This window comes from Equus przewalskii, chromosome 32, assembly GCF_037783145.1.
Source record: "Equus przewalskii isolate Varuska chromosome 32, EquPr2, whole genome shotgun sequence".
NCBI lineage: Eukaryota > Metazoa > Chordata > Mammalia > Perissodactyla > Equidae > Equus > Equus przewalskii.
The window spans coordinates 20,383,127-20,405,999 of NC_091862.1; the positions used below are offsets into that span (position 1 = coordinate 20,383,127).

The 22,873-nt window shown below is 40.3% G+C and overlaps 1 protein-coding gene across 14 annotated transcripts in view; it reads right to left on the minus strand.

Moving 5' to 3' along the window:
* Positions 1-22,435, minus strand: part of GRM1 (glutamate metabotropic receptor 1) — a 498,985-nt gene extending 476,550 nt beyond the window's left edge. For 4 of the 14 annotated variants that reach the window (XM_070602718.1, XM_070602713.1, XM_070602721.1 and 1 more), the window contains exons 1-2: positions 21,698-21,838; positions 19,282-20,298 (exon numbers count right to left, since the gene is read on the minus strand). In XM_070602718.1, coding sequence (XP_070458819.1) covers positions 19,282-19,981 — 700 coding nt within the window. In that variant the 5' untranslated portion in view covers positions 19,982-20,298; positions 21,698-21,838. Of the gene's footprint in view, positions 1-19,281; positions 20,299-20,912; positions 21,596-21,697 lie in introns of those variants that run through there. The other 10 variants (XM_070602717.1, XM_070602720.1, XM_008540736.2 and 7 more) reach the window with 8 other exon arrangements.
* Between the last annotated feature and the right edge of the window lie 438 nt (positions 22,436-22,873).

A 22,873-nucleotide genomic window follows, 5' to 3' on the forward strand; every position in this document is an offset into this window, starting at 1 on the left:
AAAAAGGTAAAATGGGCCCTACCCTCAAGAAAGTTTTAACCAGGACTACAAATATCTACTTTCACCTTGTGATCTTACTGACGTGACTTGAACCCCAACCTGTGTAGCTGCTATTTCCTTTCTAGTACCATCCATTTCAGGTTTCAACCTTGTAGAGAGAAACCATTACTTTACATAACCAAGATTATATAACGGTGCTTAGGAAATGATCGTGATGATGATTAAAAGTGATCATCAGGGACCTTCAGGAAACACGTGCTATACATATGTTCATATTAGAACCAAATAAAAGTTATGAAATAGAACTAAGCTTTGATGTCCTCCGTCTGGCCTGTGCAGGACCAGCTCTCTGCTCTTGGCCACTCTGCCATGCTCACCCTAAATGCTAGTCTGATAACCCCGAGACAATAAGTGAAAATAGCTCTAAGTGCTACACTTTCCAAAGGTACTACCTTTTAATAGGAGCTTATTAGATACTCAAAATTCCCCAGATGAAAATATGAAAAGCAGTTAAGGGAGGAGAAATATATGTATATATATATGTTTATATTTATATATAATATAAATAAATATATACAAACACATACATTCATATATACAGGCCTCCTTCAATATTCTGTATATGGAGCCTCCTTTTCCCTTCTACCATTAAATTCTTTGCTGGCTCTGGAAGGTAAAGTATTTACAAAGGGAGAAAAAGTCACTCCCAATAGAAGCATCTGCTTAAACACTAACTACCAATGGAGGAGCTAAAATTTAAAAGGCTGCTGGCTCCACTGGTAAACTAAAGTCATGTGTAGACGACTACCAAGAAAGGATGGCCACACTGCTCTGTTACAAAGCCATAGACTCTGTGAACTCCTACTCATAGAATCACAGCTTCTCAGGTCTTTGGGCTCATTCAACCCAACCCCACCTAACAGCTAAATTCCTCCTACAAGAAGCCAAGAATCTCACAAACGTGTGCCAGTAATCACACTAGGGACTGAACGAAAGAGGCCGATTTCCACATGAACTAACACTCCACTGGAAAATCAATTGGCAGTGTGTACATTCTGCTCTCGAGAATGAGTAGGTTCAGACCATTGTCAAATCAAAAAATGTAATAAACTCCTCAGTACTAAAGCTCTAGGAATTTCCAATGAGAGGATAAAGAATTTCTTCCCCTTTGCCCACTGAAAAAGCATCTCTTGTTTTTAGAAATATAGATGTGTTTGTTTCTTTTTTTTAATTGCAGGATTTTTCTGGACACAGAAAAAAAAAAGGCATGTCTTTTTATCATCATTTCCAGGAGTTACAAGTTTGAAGGTTTTTCAAGAAGTATAGGTGTGCTTTAGAACAAATCAATAGGTAGCCATGTTCACGCTCTGATAATGTCTCTCTCTGTCTGTCCTTCTTCAGCCAAACAGGAGGGAGCCAAACATTTTAGGACATGAAGAGAACTGTAAAGGAAGACCCAGTACGCATTTATTTTATCCTTTTCTGAAGTAATGGGCGGGGCTTTATGGTCCTCCTGGTTGACTAGGACAAGTGCGTGGATACAATATGACTCAAGGACCCGATTCTTTTTAAGAAATTGTCTGACTCATGGTAGTACAGTCTTTGTCCTGGTTATTTACGCTTTCTTTACTCATTTAAGTAGGCATTCAAACGCTGGCAATATCTAGCTCAAAAGTCATGTCTGTCAAGTATTGTAGTGCCTCCTAATACGGAATATATAGCGGTCAGACACTTGGGCTTTGGAATGAGACTAACTCATTCTGACCCTGTGTCTGCCATGTTTTACCCATGTGGCTCAGGAAAACATTTTTCTTCTTTCTAGAATAATAATAGTACTTACTTCATAGGGTTATTGGGAGGACCAGGTGAAGTAATGTACATAAAATACTCAGCACACTGCCTGGTACACCACAAGTGCTCAATCAATGGTGCTGTCATTGTTATCATATTTCAATAATAATAGCAGACACCTAAGTTATATTACGGTTTATGAGAGGAAGGTTATAGGTCAGATGGTGGAGGCAAGTTAAAGGTTAAGCAATTAATAGTTCATAAAAAGATGAGAATCAGTTGCATTGTAAAGACCAATTTTTCTCAGCACATTCAGTAAGTACCTAAACCCAAACCAGGTTTCACAATATAATAACCTGAGAAGAACTGTAATTCACTTCCTAGAGCTGCTGTAACAAAGCACAAACTAGAGCTTAAACAACAGAAATTTCTTGTCTCCAAGCTCTGGAGGCCAGAAGTCCAAGATCAAGATGTCAACAGGGTTGGTTCCTTCTGAGGGCCTGAGGGAGAATCTGTTCCATGCCTCTCTCCTAGCTTTCACTGGCGATCTTTGGCATTTCTTGACCTGTAGATACATCATCCACTCTCTATCTTCATCTTCACATGGTGTTTTCCCTGATTTAATCTCTCTCTCTATGTCCAAATTTCCCCTTTCTCAAGGACATTAGTCAAATTGGATCAGGGTCCACCCTAATGACCTCATTTTAACTTGATTATCTCTCTAAAGACCCTATCTCCAAGTAAGGTCACATTCTGAGGTAGTGGGCATTAAGATTCAAACTTTTCTTGGCAGACACAGTTCAACGCAGACAAGAACAGATGACCAAAATGGGAATCATATTTTTTAAAAATTTGGAAAGTATGCATTTTAATATTGTTTTTTTCCTGAATCACTCAGTAATGCAAGAAAAAATCTGTTGTAAGCTCTTAAACATGACATGTCTGCCAAGATGGCATTATTATGGCAGAAGGAACCTGTATCTTTTCATAAAGATAGGGCATTGTTGGTTTTTGAATATATCCTTTTTAGGGAAATAGGAAGCCAAAGGATTCCCATGTCATGGCTAGCCCGTTAGATTACTTTTATCAGAACCACCATTTGGTTACTCATTCAACATGTATTAATCAAGCACTTACTTGATGCTTACCACTCTGTTAGACCTTACGAAGACATGGGGGAAATCTAAAATAAGGTACCTGCTTGAGAAGGTACAAATTATGTTTCTTGTTTTGTATTCCTTAAGAGTTCATGAGACATGGTCTCTGGTGGACCCAGAATGTGTGTTCTCTAAGGCTGATTTCCAGGAATCCTTGCATGCTGTTAAGGAGTGATGTAAGGTGTGATCTTGTCTTGTCTCCAAGGGTGGCTTCTTGACTAGGTGTTCAATGGAAATATGCCTGTCACATCCATCTTTCACATGTGAAATAATTCACATTTTCACTCAAGTGCTATCCCCAAGATTACAATTACTCTTTCAGATTAAGATTTGCCCCAAGAAGTATGGGCAATAATCCCCAATTCAGTGAATACTAGAGTGAATTCTACCCTAGATAAATACTCTGGAGAACTGTGCTGCAAAAGGCAGAGAACACAACCCCTCCATAAGCAGAAGTGAATCAAAGTTATCCATGCATGATGCCAGAGGGCACGGCAGCTTTGGGTGACAGGTGGCACGCCTCTCCGCCAAGAAGGCGTTGCTCCCAGCAGTTTTTTCAACTGAGGCATGTGACCTAAGTAGTGGCATTTCACAGCTGAAAAACCAGCTTGTAATATGCCGTTTGCTTCACTGAGAGGCGGGCCACATGTCCTCAGAGGCTGCAACTCTAGCTGCAAAGCATTGCAATTCATTCCTTGTATCCTTCTTACGATCAAATATTTATATTGCTGAGGAAATGTAAATGGACTGTATGATTAATGACATTTTGCCAGACAAACAAAGAAGATGGCTTCCCTGCAAAGGTGTCACTTTTTAGCACAGATGCTACAAGAGGAAAAAAAGACCAGAAAAATGAGTGGGCAGGAATAGTTAAAAATAAGTCCCTATTTATCAGTTTGGGGTAGAAATTTGCAAAAGAGGGTCTACTCTATTTTGACTAAATTAGCAGATGGAAGACAAATTCAAACTCTGACATTCTCGGCACTTTGACATCTAGGTCTACTTTGCCAATCAATTCTTCCACAACTCCCTTTTAGGTAACTTCCACTCCAGATAAATTAAGCAGCTCGCCATTCCCTGTATATCTGTTAGCATTTTACTCAGAACTCTTATTCACATGATTTCCTTCATGGAAAATTACTTTTCCATCTAGCTCTTCATTTGCAAGGCAAGCTAGCATCCAAGACCCAGTTCTAATGACACTTATTCCAAGATACCTACCTAATGTCCCCCCCTAGGAGTTATCTCACCCTCCCTTGAACTTCCACCCTCTCCTCATTCACACTCATCCCCAAGTTGATGCGGCAATAATTATTTATTTCTCCTTCTGGACTATAAGCAATGGTAGGAACTACAGGGTAGCCATAAAGTCTGTAAGCATGTATAATAATATCATATTATCATATATATTTTCACATATATAGCACATTTTTATACTATAAATATTATATCTGTATAATTTCTTATGGATATTTCCCTATGTCACCAAAATTGATTGACATCTGCAATCTGAATTCATTTTTGGTTCCTGATGCCCAGCACACTGCTGGATGATTAGTAGAATCTGTATTTGTTGAATAAATGAATTAACTGGCTGGGCATTGATACAAAGCTGAGGCTTGCCCTTTAAGTCAAATAGAAGGACTAAGGGTGGAAGAAAATCAGACAGTAGGCAGAGCACATGGAGAGATGAAGATAAATGATCTGGAGATGCTTCAGAGGTTAGAGAAAGCAAAAAGCCGGGCTACAGGGAGTCTTTTCTCTTGTAGTAACTAGCTGTATGCAATCTCAAGTAAGTCACCTAACCTCTAATTTTTCTTCTCAAGTCGGAGACTTAGATAAATGTTTCCTCCAACACAAAATCTGTCATTTTAAATAAATGCTAAGTAGAAGTAATTGCTTATAACTTTCTGGGAAAAATAGAGGCCTAGAGGCCGTTATTAATAATTAAAATGAGACAATAATAATATATGCTATGGTAGAATATAATGCAACTATATTTATATAAAATTTTATAGTTTCAAAAGCACTTCCACATCAATTCAGATAGTCCTCATAGGAAGCCTGGAAGGAAGGCATGATAGATCCTGTACAGATGAGCAGATGGACTTAAGGCGGTTCATTGACTTGTCCAGAGTTATAGGGGCAGCTGATGGGGAGAATGAGACCAAACCCAGGTCCTCCCACTCAGCACACTTCCCACTGCACGTGGGCTCTAAAGTCCAAGGGGAATATTGGTACCAGACTACCAGACACCAGTATTCACAAAAAGGGAGAAAACATATAACAATTTGAGAGTTTTGATTGACAGTCAATGTAGTGACTTTTTCTCAATTATTAGAAAGGCAAAAGGGGAAGAGGAATATTAATTGAGTCTACCCACGAAGCATGCATTTAATTGGATATTTTTCTTGCTTTATTCCACTAGTCTAAGAAAGAAGCAAAAAAATAAAAATTATTTATAAAGAATTTAGTAAAAGACCAAACATTTTCAAAGTTGCTGCTTCTTGGAAATTGAATAATTAGTCTCCTATCTTGTTCCATTTACATGTATTGTGCTAGGCAATGAGAATTGATGTGAAACCCAGCAAGCTCTTAAATCATCAGACTCCTTACTAAGGCAGAAAAAGAGGTTGAAACAAAAGTCCTCCTTCCTTAATGCAATTAAACAAATATTTATTGAGTGTCTACTATGTGCAAGGCACTGTTCTAATTGCTGAGGAACAAAACAAAACAAAGATTCCCACCCCACCCCCACCCCCCGTAGTTTCCATTTCATCAGGGGAGCTAGTCTATTGGGGCAGAGTGTTCTAGCAGGACAAGGCATACATGGAAGCAGGAATTTGATTCACTACATTGCTACATTCGGCAATTATTCAGGCCAGATAATGCATATTTTTAAAAAACACAGTGTGAGTAATGGATAGATAAATATCTTTAGTATAATTTTATAAATATGCGCATTTAAAGGCCATTTTTTGCCTATTTCAGGAGCTTAGAACATTGCCTTGAAACATGTACAAATGACTCTGAAGGAAATAATTCACAAATGTGTGAGAAAGTGTATACAATGGACCATGATAAGAAGTACATTATAAGAAGGGGCTTCCAGAGGTTTTACCCAAATTGTGGCCCATGGACCAGCAGCGTCAATACCACCTAAGAGCCCAGTAGAAATGCAGACTCTCAGGTCCATCTCAGGCCTCTGAATCAGAATCTGCAACTGATTGAGCCGCAGGTGACTTGTATGCATACTAAAGTTTGAGAGGCGCTGTTCTAGTGCATTCCTCTGCACCTAGGAGAGCCTAAAAATAGTCCACTGAACAGGAGAATATAAGCACTTCAAAAATTAATCACTCACTCAATATTTTTTCATTTTAAGAAGTTGACTCTTTGCCAGTACCATTTTACTTTTAAAATGACAGATCAAGGATATCACATACAGAGCTTTCTTCGTCACATACCAACGTAAAAGAAAAAATGAAATTTGCCTTTTCACGGTTTCAAATCTGGCATTTCTAGCCAAAAAATAAAGGATAATTCATCCTTCACATGTATCAATGCACAGAGCCTCCCCCTACTCTGTGATTTAACGGCTATCTTTACGAGCAGGAGTAAGAGACAGAGGGTGTCTTTTTGACGTTTCATCTACCTCAAGCAATTATGGCCTGGAAGGCACAGGATAAAAACACCAGGTTTTTTAACTAGGTTTTTCTAACTAGGAAGTTAGAAAGTTGGTAAAACAGCAAGCTCCCTGTCCATTTGCCACTGAACAGTCACTTTACAAACATATTTATTTTTCCCCAGGATAAGAAAAGGGGAGAACATGAAAGCAGGCTACTGTCAAATCACAGAGGCAACGCAGCTCTGCTCAGTGTTGACCACAGAAGAGAGACAGACAGTTTCACTCAAAGGTCCATCCCGCCAAAGCCTGGCAAAATATCCCCGCACGTCCACGTAGCAGACACCAGAATGTGCTGAAGAAGGAAAAGAAAGCAACAGGCAGAGCGTCTAGGGGGAGGCCTCTTTCACTAATCTGAAGGAGCTTGATTCTCCTCTGGTGCGTGATCAATGCTCAAGGATTCTTCTGTCACACTAAATACATAGGAAATTTTTCTTCCCTCTTTGGTATATTCAGCTATGTGTGTAACATAACCTTTTCCCCTTCCACAGTTGCAAATACCTCTCAGCCCGTCATTACTGTCTGCTTCATAATACCCAGAAATTTCAGTAGGGATCTGTACCTACTGTGGAGTCACTTCCCTTTACATATATATTAATATCCTCACTCCTCTTAAAATGGAGTTGAGGCTTTTTGCTGTTGAAGTAAGATGGAAGAAATCAATATCTATACATGTAAACTAAACATTTTCTGTGATTGAGCATTAAATTTAGCTTCAAGCTCCCCGGTAGGCAAAGCGAAAAATGGAAAACGCAATATTATCATTACCAACTAAGATGCAACATGTCAGTTCCTCAAGAGAGATATATGACTTCATGGTATTAAAATCTGAAAATAATTGTTAAACTAGACTTTATACAAGAGGCATTGAACACCACAATAAGCAATATCTTTAAAAAAGATAAAAATTATAAGCCTTATTTACATTTCCAATTCTTGTCCTGACCTTTAAGAAATGAAAAGGGACCGTGTCAAAATGCAATTTTAAAAAAAGCAGTTTTTCAGGAAGAATAAACAAAGTCAGGTCTGTAGCATTCTGGAAACCTAATTTTATGCAAAATATTGATAATGATCTCTTAGATGATGCTCTTAAATATCAGTTTCCTCATCTGGCCTTGTGACAGGAGCTGGATAAAGGATAATTCTAGGCTACGATCTCTGATGAGCACTCGCTATCCTATATAATTTACTAAAGAAACATTCTGCTGCTTTGGACATAGGACCAGCAGGTGGCCAAGCTAATGATCTGTTATGAAAGCTCAGACTCCTGGCTTGTATTTGGGGGCTGTACCCTACAGGAGAGAACATCAGAACTGGGTGAACTGACACTGCTAGAAATACATGGATTCCGATCTCAGCTGGGTCCCCCGAAAACTTGCTCTGTTTGTATTTGACCTTCTCCCTTTCCTTTACCATCCCTCTCATTGAACAATTGAGAAAACAAAGGCTGCCAAATGTTATTTTCAAATCTTCTTTTCTCCTCTTCCACAAACTTAACTGCATCACTACCCAGAGGAAAGCTCTCTATTTAAGCACTGCCCAGCCATGGTTTCTTCTTGCCTCCTCAGCAACTCTGCCTCATCAATGATCTTCATGCTTTCCTTTTCTACCACTCTTTTCCATGATCCTTTAAAACTGCTTGTCTTTCTCATCCTAGAGAATGTTTTTATTTAGAAGTGTATCTCTGTCTAGCTTACCATCCTCTCTCTCACCTCCCCTTCTCAGTCTCTAGGAGCAGTGCTGTATACCTGCAGCCTCCGCTTCCTCCTAGCCTCTGCCCTTCTGATGGGCTTAGAAATTAACAGATTCTTGAAAGGGCAGAAGCCAGGAGGAAGTGGAGTCTACTGGTACAGAGCGTTGTTTCTATAACCCTCCCTTTCTTCTCAGCTCTGTGATATTTGTCACTGTTCCCTTCTTGATTGTCTCTGTTCCCTTGCTTTCCATAATGTCTGGTTCTTTCCTGATTCTTCCTTTTTCTCCTTCTAGCTTTCTAACTGTTTCTTCTCCATCCCTTTTCTGAATCCTCTTTTTAACTCTCTTCTCTTTTCATTTTTCATTCTCCCTTGGCAATCTCAACCACTCTTGCGGTTTTAACCCATCAGCTGCCAGCTGTTTGCTGACAAATCTCAAATCTACCTCCCTTTCCAGATTTTTGGCCTATGGAATCTCTTGACTTTATTGTCCCATAGATATCTCAAATTCAAGGAGTTTGAAACTCATGTTTTCCCAATCTGTGCTTCCTCTTTTAGTCCTTATTCAATTGTGCAAAGTGGAAAGCTGGGAGTTATTCTAGACTTCTCTTTCTTCTTGGTCCTCATAACCAATCAGTCACTAAATCCTAGTCTCCCTGCTAAATGGCTGTCAAACCCATTCTCTGCTTTCCCTCCCCATTGACATCTGCTTTAGTAAAGGTCTTATCATTTCTTGATTAAATTAACTAAATTGGCTTTTTCCCCACCACTTCCCCAACTATCAATCACCTGCCAACTTGTGTCCTAATTTCCAATTTTACTCCCTTTCTAATCTGTCATTTCCAAAGATTTTAGGGTGCCCCTTCCAAAATATAAATCTGATCATGTTTCCTCCCTGTTTAAAATCCTTTGCTGGCCCACTATGCTTACAAAATAGAATCTAAATTCTTGGCTTGACAAGTCTGTCCCTTCACGACCTCGTCCATTCTTTTTCAGCTTGATCCTTCCCCACTCTTGTTCCCTGAATGTATATTCCAGAATTAGTGATGCATATTGGGTTCCTGACCATATTTCGTTTTCGACGTCAATACTTTTACTCACACTCGTTCCTCTGTCTCCCGCTCTTACTCCTCTAACAGAGTGAACTTCAAATGTCACCTCCTTTGGAGACTTCTGTGAGGTTTCCCTCTCTCCTTTCCCTGGCCCAGAGAAAGCTAGTCACACTTCTCTCTGTTACCTCTCTAATTCATACCTACTCCGATGGTTGCATTTATCAACCTGAATGGTAATCACTATACGGTAAGCTTCTTAACAGAGGGATTATAGTTCTTCTATCTCTGGCCATCGATGATTATAGCAGAGGGCCCGGCCCGGAGAAAGTGCTTACTAAACATGTATTTAGTTAAGACAGAGACCTGAACATCTTCTTTACCAACAGAGGAATAGCCGTTGACCACAAAGTGAAAATGATATAACACACTTATTATCCAGGAAAAGGGGATATTATTTGTTTATTATAAGTTGTTTCCCTATTTCAATACCCTCACATCACCTTTTAAATTCCACTATAGTTTTTCCTCTTGAAAATACTGTCAGCAATTTGTTTATTGATCTTTTTTGTTCTACCTTTTATAATGTACAAATTATAAAATTTGTAGAGCACCAGAGAACAAAGGAAACTGCCTCAGAACCTCAAGCAATAGCTGCAGAATAATCTACTCAACCAAAGGCTTCCACATAGGGCCACAGGCGGTGGATGCAATTGTTATGAAGGAATAGAATGAGAAGTTGAATGTGCTGCTCAAAGTTAGCAAATCAGCAAGATCTACCTCTTCTCTCTTTATTTGCATACCCTCACCCCAGAACATTGCTGTATTTACTTCACGCAGGCTCACCTAGACTAAGGACATCTTCTTGTTTAAGGTTAGAATAGCCCAACGACAATAATGACATCTTCTATTTATCTAGCTCTATATACAACACTGTCTCATCTCATCTGTACAAGAAGCTTAAGAGATTGTTTTTGCACATTTTATCCTGATAGCTCTCTAAGCATAGCTAATTCCGTGAACTCTTTGTGTCAATCCTATCCGTCACCCCTGGAATCCAATGCTAGCCATCTTTTCCTAATTTTCTCATCCTTATCCACTACACACCACACCTGGTTACTTGTAGAGACAGCACCACAGAGTTGTCTGAGCAAATGTGATCTCCCACTCTTGCCCACAGCCCTCACAGAGATGGAATCTTTTCTTTTTTCATTACAAAAGAGGTGCTCCTTTCTCATCTTCATTTTCCTGCACTGAGGCAGCTGGAAAAAATGACTAACTCATAATCTTCTCAACTAGAGTGTGACGTGGGGTAGACACTTGACGTTGGAAGTTCATTTTCTCTAGGAAAGGAGCTTTATTACAAGATGATGATAAACACAAATATGAAGGTAGAGTTGCTGAGATCAAGGGGAGAATCAGATCAAGTAAGAAAATGGCTTAATCTAGACTTTGCAGGCAAATGTGGAGAGCAGATGAATTGGGAGCAACAGAAGTTAGAGAGAAGAGGCTTCTATTGTTCAGAGGCTTTCTGTGCTTAAGGGTTCAGAGATAGAACAGTTCTTGCTGACATCAAGGTGCAGACTGTGGTCAGAGTGGGTGGATTGCTGAAGTGAAGGCGAAGGACATAGAGTTGAGACCAATGACTGAAAGGATATGTATCAATGGGTCACACATGGGAATGTTGGAGTCACTCAAAAGTATGGCAAGAGTTGACATTGAAAGAAAGACTACTAGCAGTGAGAACGAGTTTTCAGTGACAGAAGAGTCTCCTGGAAGCTAGGAAGTGACAGCAGCAAAATTGGGAAGAATGTAGCTGGGCTGGATGATACACACCTCACAGGAAAGAGAAATGCTCCAAAGTAAAGAGGATGGACCATGTGATTTAAAAACAAACCAACCAACCTTGATTTAAGAAAGTATCTAACACAAAGTTGAATTAGTTCTGATTTTGTCACTAATGAATTTTAAGGTCTTGAGTGAGTCATTGTATTTCCCTGGGCCTTTTTTTTCCCTCACCTATAGCATGAGGAAGCTTCCTAAAATCTATAGCACATGCTGTACTTTTATCTTAATCATGAATTTCATTTTTGTCTTACGTTACTGGATGTTAGGGTCAAAAATCTACACCTGATTAACTGATTTCATACACTTGCTCTGTCTTCATCAGCTAAGAAGGGCTAATACCTTAAGAATCCATCTCTTTGGTGGTAGATTGACAAAAGCAGGTGAAAGCTAGTTATTCACACCATCTACTTGTTCTCTGAAACACTGCTATAAGGTAAATAATACGGTGGCGATTATCATTCCCACTTTACAAATAAAACTTAGATAATATATGTTTTCAGTATAGTATTTCCCATAGTTTTTTGTCCATTTATTTTTTTAAAAAGTGATTAAATGTACTTTTTTTGTAACCCATGAGCCTATAGCTACCTATGTATTTCTACGTCTCCTCCAACAGACTATGGGACCCTTGAAGTATTAATAATGGTAATAGTAGTTCTTATTCTTTTAATTTATGTGTTCTCAGCACCATGACTAATGCCTGACACATAATAGGCGTATGCGTTTATCAGTAAACAAATGGTCATGTCTTCATTAGAAAGCAAATTAAGTTACTTGGTAACTGAAGAGCAGCTCCCCCAAACCTTCTTGTGCTTCAATTGCCGATTAAGGCTTTTATCGAAATCATTTAGATAACTGCCTTGAATCTTCAATTTGTTGGCCACGAAGTGAGCAACATAGATAATCCTAAAGTTGGTAAATGAGGATTTCCGATCACCAAGTTTCTGCTTGAGCCAATAAATTCTCTTCATAAAAACGTTAATGCTATATTTGGTACCACAATGCCTTAAGTTTTAGAAAGCAGAACTTCCCATGAGACTGAAGAAAATTAAAATTCTAATTTTTCATGTGAACTAAGATTTAAAATGTTGGAGACATGCATAGAGAAAAATTAGGCATGAAAAATAAGTAGAAGTTGCACACATAAATTACGTAAATATTTCTACATACATTTAAAATCTAATGACAACTCTTTGATGGGTAAGGTAGCCACGTCATTTTGGCAAGGTTTTATGTTTCAGCTCGATGCCAGGCTTCAACTACAGCTTCTCTGAAAACTGACAACCATCTTCTACGGAGATGTCACCTCAATCTAATATCAGAAAAGCACGCGCTATGAGCTGTTTTTCCAGTGGCTGTGGGTGTTCACTAAACTATTGTGTCCTCGACTGTGGCTTCCAAGCCGTCTGTGGTCTTACTTACAAGGTATGCTGAAAACATGGCTTCTGACAAATCTTTTTCTGATGACACCACTCCAGCAAGTGCCCAGAAAGTTACTAAAAATTCATAAAACAGTCATTGTATATTAGCTCCATAGATCACTAAGAGAAAAATTTAGTGCCTCGAGAGGAATAGCAACTGCCAAGCCACCTGATAGAAACATAAAATAGAAGTTGCCACCACCATCTGCCCTGTGCAGGCCAGCTACTTATAAAATATGTTCCAAAGCAAATGAAGTCACAGGGTGATTGATGGTACTGCAGAAGAATCAAGAAGAGTTCAAGCTTTCTCAAAACAATAAAGGCGTCTCTTTTTTCACCTTTGTTTTTCATCTTAACCCTTTGCACATAGTACCTGTTAACTAAATACTGATTAAGTAACTTAGAAAATGGTTCAATAAGTCTAGCCAATATAGGAAGAAATAAAGATAGAACCTCAAAAGTATGGCAATCTGAAGCCATTTCTAGCAGGAGTAAATGGCTTCATGTTTTTCAACAGGCTTTAAAATTCCACCATATCCTAGCACATGTAACATTTGATGTTCATAATGATTACATTGTATATTCAAGAAAAGTGTCTGTTAAAGTCAGAACTCTCTTTAAAAGAAGTCAGAGAACTATATAATATAGTTTGCAAAGATCTCCTTGTAAAATGTTTAAAATGTACATGGTTGGAATTTAAAGAGGCCAGCTCTCAAGCACCCAGGTGAGTCATCTGGGAAAGGAAGGTTCTGGGTAAATAAGGTTTTGCTTGGATGTGAACACTTTTTTTAAAATCACAAATAGAGTCCCTTACAACTATACCTGGCTTTTCTTTTGTCCACACACCCACTCTTGCTAATAATGTATGTGTTGGTAGGCAAAGTTCACATCAGATTGAACATATTAAATCTGAGTCCATGCTGTTTAAACCTAAAGAATCATGGTTTTGAAGCCTACTCATTACAGGCCTTTTAATTACATCAAAATTCTCCTGGTCCTCTTGCATTGCTGAAAGTAGTTTCAATGTGCCTTTTTGCTCCTAACTCTTGGATACATCAAATTCTCCCATAAAGCATTGCTTTGGAGCACCTTCTGTTCTTCCCAATTATTTTAACAGCCTAGTACCTAGAATTCTACAATAACTAACATTTTCAGAGTTGGTTTTCCCCCTCCCCAGCCAATGGATCTCCTCTACACTTTTCAGTAAGAATTCACTTTCTTTTAATTATCTTTAAGTCACATTAAACTCTGCTTGGACATATTTTTCTTGACAACAAAACTCTTTGGCTTCGTGCCATGAAAAAAAGAGTTCAAAGCACATGCTTCAAGATTCTCCATTATTTGTCCTTTGTATTGATAACGGGTCACAGAATCACAGAATATAAGAAACTACATTTTCCTTGCTAACTTTATTATTAGTTTCTGGCCTACATTCTCCACTCCAGCCAAGCATATTTGCTTATTTTATCCCCCATGGGGACATTCTTACTACTGCTTCTAGCTTTTACAACTGTCATATTCAAAAAAAGAAAAACACTAATCAAAATTTCCTTTTCTCTAGCATTTTTCTAGCTAGTCACACTCACCAATGTTTTCTTTCACTGTTCCCTTAAGATGTAGAAACTCCTGTTTCTAAATGTCTATACTGTAATGATTTATTTTTACTTGTTTTTGTTTTACATGTGTTTAAACTGTACTCCCTTTACAGTATAAAGGACGTAGTAAAGGAGACCAGTCTTCAAATGCAGTTTTTGATACAGTAAAACTTCAGTTAGAGTTGAATATCTGTTGTGATGCCTGTTTATTTAAACTACTTTATTGATTTATTTGTAAAGTGGTACAGTATGTAGTGGAAAAGCATACTGTCAAGGGAATTCATACCAGGCTTAGTGACCAGCAGAATTAGCCAGGAAGTAGTTTACCGATGATGGGCTGTGGGACCTTACACTTGACCCTGTCTCACTCAGTTTTTGTTTTTGTTTTTAAGAAGATTAGCCCTGAGCTAACATCTGCTGCCAATCCTCCTCTTTTTTCCGAGGAAGACTGGCCCTGAGCTAACATCCATGCCCATCTTCCTCTACTTTATATGTGGGATGCCTGCCACAGCGTGGCTTGCCAAGCGGTGCCATGTCCGCACCCCAGATCCAAACCAGCGAACCCCGGGCCGCTGAAGCGGAACATGCGAACTTAACTGCTGCACCACCAGGCAGGCCCCCTCACTCAGTTTTAACGTGTATAATTAAATCCTGAGGACATAAAGCTGGTCCTAAGGTGATGCTCAGATGAATTAAATAATCAAAATCCCAGAACTTACTGACAAGGTAGATTTAAGTTAATGATTTTACAATTAAAATGTGACATAAAACAAAGTCCTAGTCTTAAATATGATAATAATAACAATATTAATAACTGCTCTAACATAAAAAGAAAGAGATATGACCTGGTAGCAGCATATATTTTTATAAGACTTTTGGATAATAATTTATCTAAGATCTGCTTGAGTTATCTATGAAGATGAGAGAACTAAAAACCAGAATGTATGGGTGAAGAAACCAGTAAGGTATGGCATACACAAGAGAAGACTCACTGATGACAAATATCACATGGAAGAGGAATTTAAATCATTTTGGATGACTTCCAGTAGGCAATGGAGAAGTGGTAGAAATTTCAGGGAGTCAGGTCACTATATAGGAAAACTGACTAACAGGTGAAATTCTGCTTCTGAACTTAAGTCCTATATTCTCCTACTCTCATTAAGAACCCGAATCACAATTAGGAAACTTGGAGCGTATGAGAACTACATCTTGTCATAGATGTAATAGTGGTGTTTTTAGGATCTTTAATTGGTTGACCTAAATAATCTTTCAAGACACTCCTATTCCTTATTTTGTGATAAAATAGAGCAATTTATTTAGTTGACTTATTATGAAATAGTTTGAAATCAAGATGAGGAAGATAGAGAGAAAGCTGCTGTGCATGGATAGGAAATAAGCTATTTAGTAGACACCAAATTCTTAAGTGTAATTTCATTAGCTAAAGTAATAGCTAACTGATGTATCTATGATTTAGGAGGATTTTGTTCTGATGCTATTAGACTCTTAAAGTAAGTTTTATATCAAATAGAAAAAAAGCTTGTAAAAAGAAAAAGACCAGGTTTTGGGGGCAAAAAGCCAAAAAAGGCCAGTTTCATATAAAACGTAAGCAAGTGTCCAAAAAAAAGTGCACTGCAATGAAAATGTAACTGTAAACAAAAGGGCACCTTAGAGTGAAGGGCACCTTAGAGCAGCATCACTAAACCCCTTATCATCTGACACTGAGACAAAATACTGAGAGAAAGGCTTAAAACCAACAACAACATATCTAATCCAAAAAAAACCTTTTTGAAGCTACTAACTCAAAGAATATTCTTTATTGGACTCACTCAATGCTTTGAATTTAATCAACTAGAATTATTTTTAAGTACTGTTTTCTAAAAACTTGTGAAATGATAAGTTCGGATTTTGATGAGGAATCTGCATTTTATCAGAAGGATGGAATAAGGTGTCCTTGACCGAGATATTCTTCACAGAAATAGGCTATTTTTGTATTCTATGCTTAGCATATTTAAAGACACACATTCCAGGTGAGCAGCTTGCTCCAAGGTGCACTCAATTTTTATTTGTGGATAAGGCTCCATTGTTTCAGCACCCACGTTTTGACAAATCCTATTTCAATATTCCCCGCAGGAAGCAATCCTGAAAAATTTTTGGAGAGCGTATTGCAGGTAACGTGTGCACCGATTCTCTTTTATGCCAGGTAAACTGACAGTTGTCATGTAGAGGACATGTGTGACACAAATGACGTGGGAGAAGATTGAAAAGTAGGTGAAAGAATATAAAATTGAATTCTACTGTTGAAAAATAAAACTTCCATGCTTAACTTCAGTATAAAATGAAATAATAAAGGGATACAAAAACAGTTGGGGAATTCAAAGAATAGGATGCTCCATCTATGATTTTAAAGTCCGTCAAAATTAACCATAGAAATGAAGGTTACACTAGTCTAGTCACTTAGTACTTTTGATGTTAACTATCCTAGGCTAGCTTCTAATAAAAGAAATTGTGATGATAGATTGACTAGAAAATGGCTAATGTGGAAAGAAGAGGTGAAGGTCATGGAAGTCTCAGAATTTTTAAGCTCCAAATTGCTAATAACTAGACAAACTGGCTTCCTTCCTGAATAGTGCCCAGATGGCAGAGACAACACTGATATGTAGTCTTAGCTGCTTTTTGACAGAGGACTGTCACCAGCTGGTGACCCCATCAGTCTGAAGGCAGGAAAATTACTAAATGATGCAAGAGAGTGCCTGCAGACCAGTACACCCTGGGTCCCTGAGAAGCAAGAGGGCAGAGCCTCAGGAAAAATGGATTTTCAGTTGGTGACTATCCAGAGGAGGCTACTATATTTATCTGCAGATAGAAGAAAATAAAAGCAAATTAGTTTCCACAAATATTATGTCTAATAAGAGAAGAAACAAATTCTCCTTGAGAAGAAGTAAGGTATCATATATAAAAGGAAGGCAAATGGCATGATCTCCTGGTTATAAACTAGACAACAAAGTTAGCTCTGACCCTGTTCTAGGAACACAGTCTAGTCTGCAATCAACCACAATAGTGTGGAGACATCACCTCTGCCATATAACGCCAGTCAGAAGGCAGAAAGGAAAAAAGGAGTCCAAACCAACACAAGGGTGAAATTTTAACACGTGCCCTTCCTCAATAAAATTGGCAAACATAAGTCCAATTAATTTTCCAAAAACATAATTCTAGTTGTCAGAAAGCAACCCACTAGTAGCAATTATTTTTAGCAAAGTGATGCAACTGGAAAACAGATTGAAAAGGGCAGGGGGGGTCTTTTCTCCAGTCCTCTCCACCCCCAAAATAAAATATTTTAATAAAATATGGAAAATAAAACCACATATAAAAATGATGAGTATTACTTCTTCTTAAAGGAGGAATTTACTCTTCTAATATCTATAATCAAGGGAGAATTATTAAATAGTTAACTAAATCATCTTCAATCTAGATTTTGCCATTCTCTTTTAGAGAGATCTCTCTGATGCTGATAATGAACAGATTTTTAACTTGTGCTTTCAAGATGTTCCATCTAAGCACCACAAGAAATTATATTAAACAATAAAATGGAGGAAATTAACATTAAACATTAAGGGATTCACATTGGAACTTAAATTTGTGATATGAGATTTTGTTGAAAAAGAGATATGCAGTTCACTAGTAAAACTCAGGATTCAGAAACATGAGTCATGATATTGCAGTAGAAAGTTTTTTTCCAAAAGCAAACTCTGAAATTGTGTTTACTTCTACATTATTTTTGTTTGTCCTGAAAACTCTGCTCCTTTTATAAATTAAAGCATCAATTTTCATTAGCAATAACCATATAACCACTTCAGTAAGAATGCTTCTTAATTTCTATAATCGGACTTAACACCAGTTACTGAATATTGTGCAACTGTTAAAAGAACATGAAGTTGTGCTCATGACCTTCCATCATAGTTTGATATGAAGAAATATAAATGCAGCAATACTCTCAAAATGCTCTTCCATACACCAGAATATACATGTGAATTGTCCCAGACATTCATTTATAACCAAAGTCTCAGTTTCTTCATAAACCTAAAAAGGGAGTTAAGAGTAGATGGCTTAAAAGTCTCATTTTATCCAAAAATCTATATAAGCAGATGAGAGTAAAGAAAATCTTTATACAAGGAATTCGTTGAGAATTCACGTCTGTAAGACTCTGTAAAACTCAAGCTTTTCAATCTCAGGTAAATCTATTTCATTTTTAAAAGCTGTTTTAAACCTGATATCTACTACTGTTTTAGGAGTACTTCATAATTGGCCTAAATTTAAATTCTAATGAGCAAATACATTGTGTTAGAAGAAAAAGACTAGAAACCCAAACTGAAATCCAAGAGGTCATTGGTGCTATTTCTCAGAAAATAAGATAATTCTTGGGGGGTGGAAGGGCTTCTGGACAATTGTAACACATATAGTAGAAAAAAAATAAAGAGGTGATTTAAATGATTTACTCTTCCTTTATATCTAAAGCACCCCAGAATTTAAAATATAAGTTTCTGATATACTGAGGGAGAGGACTGCATTAATCCAACATTCACAGCTAAGTTTTGGACGTGTAGGAAGGGGCACACCAGGACAAAGAAGCACCTTCAGCTGTTTAAAATAAGATAAAGCTTTCAAGTCCAATTTAAGACTTGAAATACTAATCACATTGGATTAGCCTACTAAGGTTGGAAAATTATAGCCAGTCTCTTAAGGGTCGTATTACACCTACAAGGGCAAGCAAACAGGTAAATCCAAAAACTACAGTTGGACACTATTCATGGAGAGTTTGGCATCCTTTTGGCTCCTACTCTCCCAAGAAACACCCTAGGACACAGGTGCTATAATTATAATTATAAGAGAATGAGGATAAAATGCAATGCCTGGGTGGGCACGTACTGAGAAAGGTAAAGTCGGTTGCCACACTGCTAGAAATAGATAAGAACCATGTTGTGATCCCAAGCGCACATCATGCAATGCCCTGGCTTCCTCAGTACCTGTCTTTCCCAAATGCAAGGCCTACCTTCTGTGTGGACTGCAGAGACATAGGTCCAATTGTAACGCTTGACTATGTCAAGCATCGCCCTTGCCTGCAAAGTGTCAGAAGGCACAACCCTCAGGAAGTATTTGTACAAAGTTTTGTCACTCAGGTCGATGCTCGTGGCAGAATATGCGATCTGGGGGATGTCGAAGAGCTGGAGCAGGTTCTGCACTTGAATGGCTACGGAGCTGGAGCCCGGGCCGATCACGCCCGCAATGGGCTTCTTAGTCCTGCCTGGGGGGAGGGACTGGCCGTCAGGCAAGCACCGGTTGACCCCATCCCTCTCGTCTCGAATGGAAATCAGAGAGTCCCTGATGAACTCAATACTCTGCTCCAGAGCCACGGAGGAGTGCCAGCAGGAGTCCCGGATCTCACTGCCCAGGGTGATGTTGGGCAGGAGCACCGGGTCCGCGTTAATCTTATCCAACGTGTGGAACATGGCTTCCACCCTCTGGATGCCATACTGCTCCCTGATCTCCCCACACTTCCTCTCGGGCACCTTCTCGGCCGGAGGCTGGTGGTGGACTGAGAAGAGGGCCCCAATGATGACATCTCCGTCCATTCTGGCCACCGAGCGCTGAGACGAGGCTCCTGCCAGCAACACTTTTCTGCTGGTGCCTCTGGGGAAAAGGGACGTCTCCAAAAAGATCGCTGGGAAGAAAACCAAGAGGAGCGGGACCATTGTGCTGAGGACGCGGTCCACGGCGGCCAGCCTCGTTCCCACGCTGGCCGCGCCAGCCGGCTCTGGGCGCGTGCTGCGGAAACGCCCGAAGCCTGCCTCTCCCGGCTGGGTCCCGCTCGCCAACGCCGCGCGTTCAACGCCTTCGCCTCCTGCGCTCCCGCCTCCTTCCCCTCCGCCTCCTCCTCCTGGTCCTCCACGACCACCTCCACGCCCTGGAGGCGTTTCTAGGGGAATTTGAGTCCCCTTCTTCACCGGTGCGTCAAGGTAAACTGATGAAAGGTACAATGGGAGTCGTGGTGGCAGCGGTGAGCTGGACGCTGCCGACAAAAGAGGAAGAAAATCAAAGCTCCGTTATCACAGGACCTGTGTCAAAACTCTGGGGTTAGTGATGTTAACAGTTGCCGGTCCATTTCATTTCGGCACATCACGATATTGGCTGAAGGAACAGCTTGAGAAGCAGCCCTGGTCAAGGCAGAAGGGGGTGCATCTTGGCCCCAGTGCCTTCCTCGGTCCCGGGAGGCGCAGAGCCCCGCCGACACTCCCGTCTCCTCCCCTCCTCCAGCTCCAAGTCTCATCCCAGTTCCCAAATACCCATTACGCTTACCGACTTGACGGGGAGGGGGAAAGAGGGAAGGAGGAGTTAGGTCTTGCAACCCAAGAGAACTTTCCGGATTGGAAAAGATCAACTTTTTCCCAGAAGAAATTTGGAAACTCGTCATGAAGGTAGAAGCGCTAGTTCGAAATGAAGGCGAACAAGGAGCGCACCTTTTAACTTTGAGGGGTTGAGGAGACCCTAATATACAACACAAGTAGTAAATATAAATTTGCCAGCTTGAGGAAATCCATATTAGTTACTAAGGCAACGCCTGGTAAAGTCGCCGCATGTCGGATTTTGGTTCGTCCCCCTCCCCACCCCAAGAAGCCAGCTTACTGTAGATGTTCAGGGAGAAAGGGTGCAGATAAGGTAACTTGTTCCCGCGATGGAGGATGGAGGGAGTGGGTGGAGGGGCTCCTGCACTCGCCGAAATCGAGCCCTTTGGCTTTGCATAGTTGCTAGAAAGGGAACGGAGGGGAGCTTCCGGGTTGCTCTCGCGGCGGCAGCTCAGCCCAGCCGCCTTCAGAACCCTGGACAGCGCTCGGTCCAGCTGCAGACACATTTCCCCGCAGGGCCTGGAGCAGACGCGTTGACCAGCGAGTAGCAATTCTTTGACCCCACTCCCCCACCCCCAACTTCGTTCTTTCAACCCCCTTTCCTGCATTCTTTATCCCCCACACCACACACACACACACACACGCACACACACACCTCCCCTCACCTTCCCACCAGCCCTCCATCCTCATTCTCTTCGCCTTGCAACCAGTGCTCCTGCAAGTACATTCAAACCTGACCGCTTTGGGGGCAGAGGCGCCAAATCTCAGCCGCCTGCGGGGCTGAAGTTGGCTCCCTCTCTCATCCCTCCCCGGCTTCGTTTCTCAAGGTGAGAGTCGGAGGAGAAAGGAGCTAAGGGAGCAGGCACGGAGCAAGAGCAGAGGAGGTAAGGCAAGCAAAAGGAGGAAGACAACCCAGGCATCCATGGGTCCCGACGCTTCCCGGGGATGCACGACTAAAAGAAATAAATAAACGGGGATGCCCCTGGGACTAGAAAGAAAATCCCATAGATTGAGACTGTGTCTGCCACTATGGGTGGGTTTCACCGCCGGAAAGTGTCTGCTCACCTGGGTCTGCCTGGAGAATTTGGACTTGAGACGTACCTGTGTCCGGGTAGACAGCGCTGTGGTCCCCGGGCCAGAGCACCGCGGCCACGCTGGGTTCGCAGACGCCTCAGCTCTAATCCAGACGGTGCAAGGATGCGATCTGGGCTGTACACTGGTGCCCTCTTTCTTCAGCACTGTTTTACCGCAAGGAAAAAAGAGGCGGGGGGGAGGGAAAAAAATTTAAAAACAGGTCACCCAAGGCTTGTCTATTATCTCATGCATAAAAACCAGTCGTTTAATGGAGGGGGGAGGGAAGAAAAACTAGGGAGAAGTGAGGAATATTCATTCCTTTACTATCGGAGGCTGCCAGATATATGAATAGTCAGATTTGGTGAAAGGCGTGAGGAATGGCTTAGGCTGCTTTAGGTGGGTATTCTTTGTGTATATTCCGTGGACTCAAGCACATTTACTCTTTCTGGAAGTAAAACACCTACTGAGGGAAATACATGTGTATACATCCAGAGAGGCTCTATTAGTAGGTTGCAAGAGAAAGAGGAAGAGGCTGCCTGGGGTGGCAGTAGGGGAAGGCCAGGGATGCACATCATGAATCAATGTAAGCCAAACGAAGAGAGGCAAATCTTGGCTGCATTTTCCAGGTCAAGATGTAACTAAATTGAGAATGAGAGTCAGGTCACATGAAAACACTGGAGTGAAAAACACTTATCCAAATTCCTCCCAGGCTGCCATCACCCTCCCGACAGGTCCACAGTGTTGCTTCTCACTGTGTGAAAAGTGGAAGTTAAATCACACTCCTCTGGGAACATGTTGGCTGAGCAGAATGTGTCCCAGCTTCTTCAGAGGGGAAAGACAAGTGACAGTGTGCCTTTCCACTCTTGCTCAAAGCTTTCTATTTGTGTCATGTGCAGAGAAGAAAGATCAGCTTATGTGGGTCCCTTTATAATCACCTTGCTCGTTATTCTATGGAATGTTGCCATGTCCAGCTGGAGGGGACAAACCCCATGAGGCAATTTTAAATACTCTTTAGTGTGTTCCATGTAACTTAGGAAAGGAAGTGATGCTTTCAGTCAAGGACAGAAGCTCTTTCTCATTCTAGTTCTGATCTTTTTCCACAAGTATCAAATTTTTCTGTATTTTTCTTAGACAACGTAAAGAAGACAGGATTTTTTTTTTTCACAA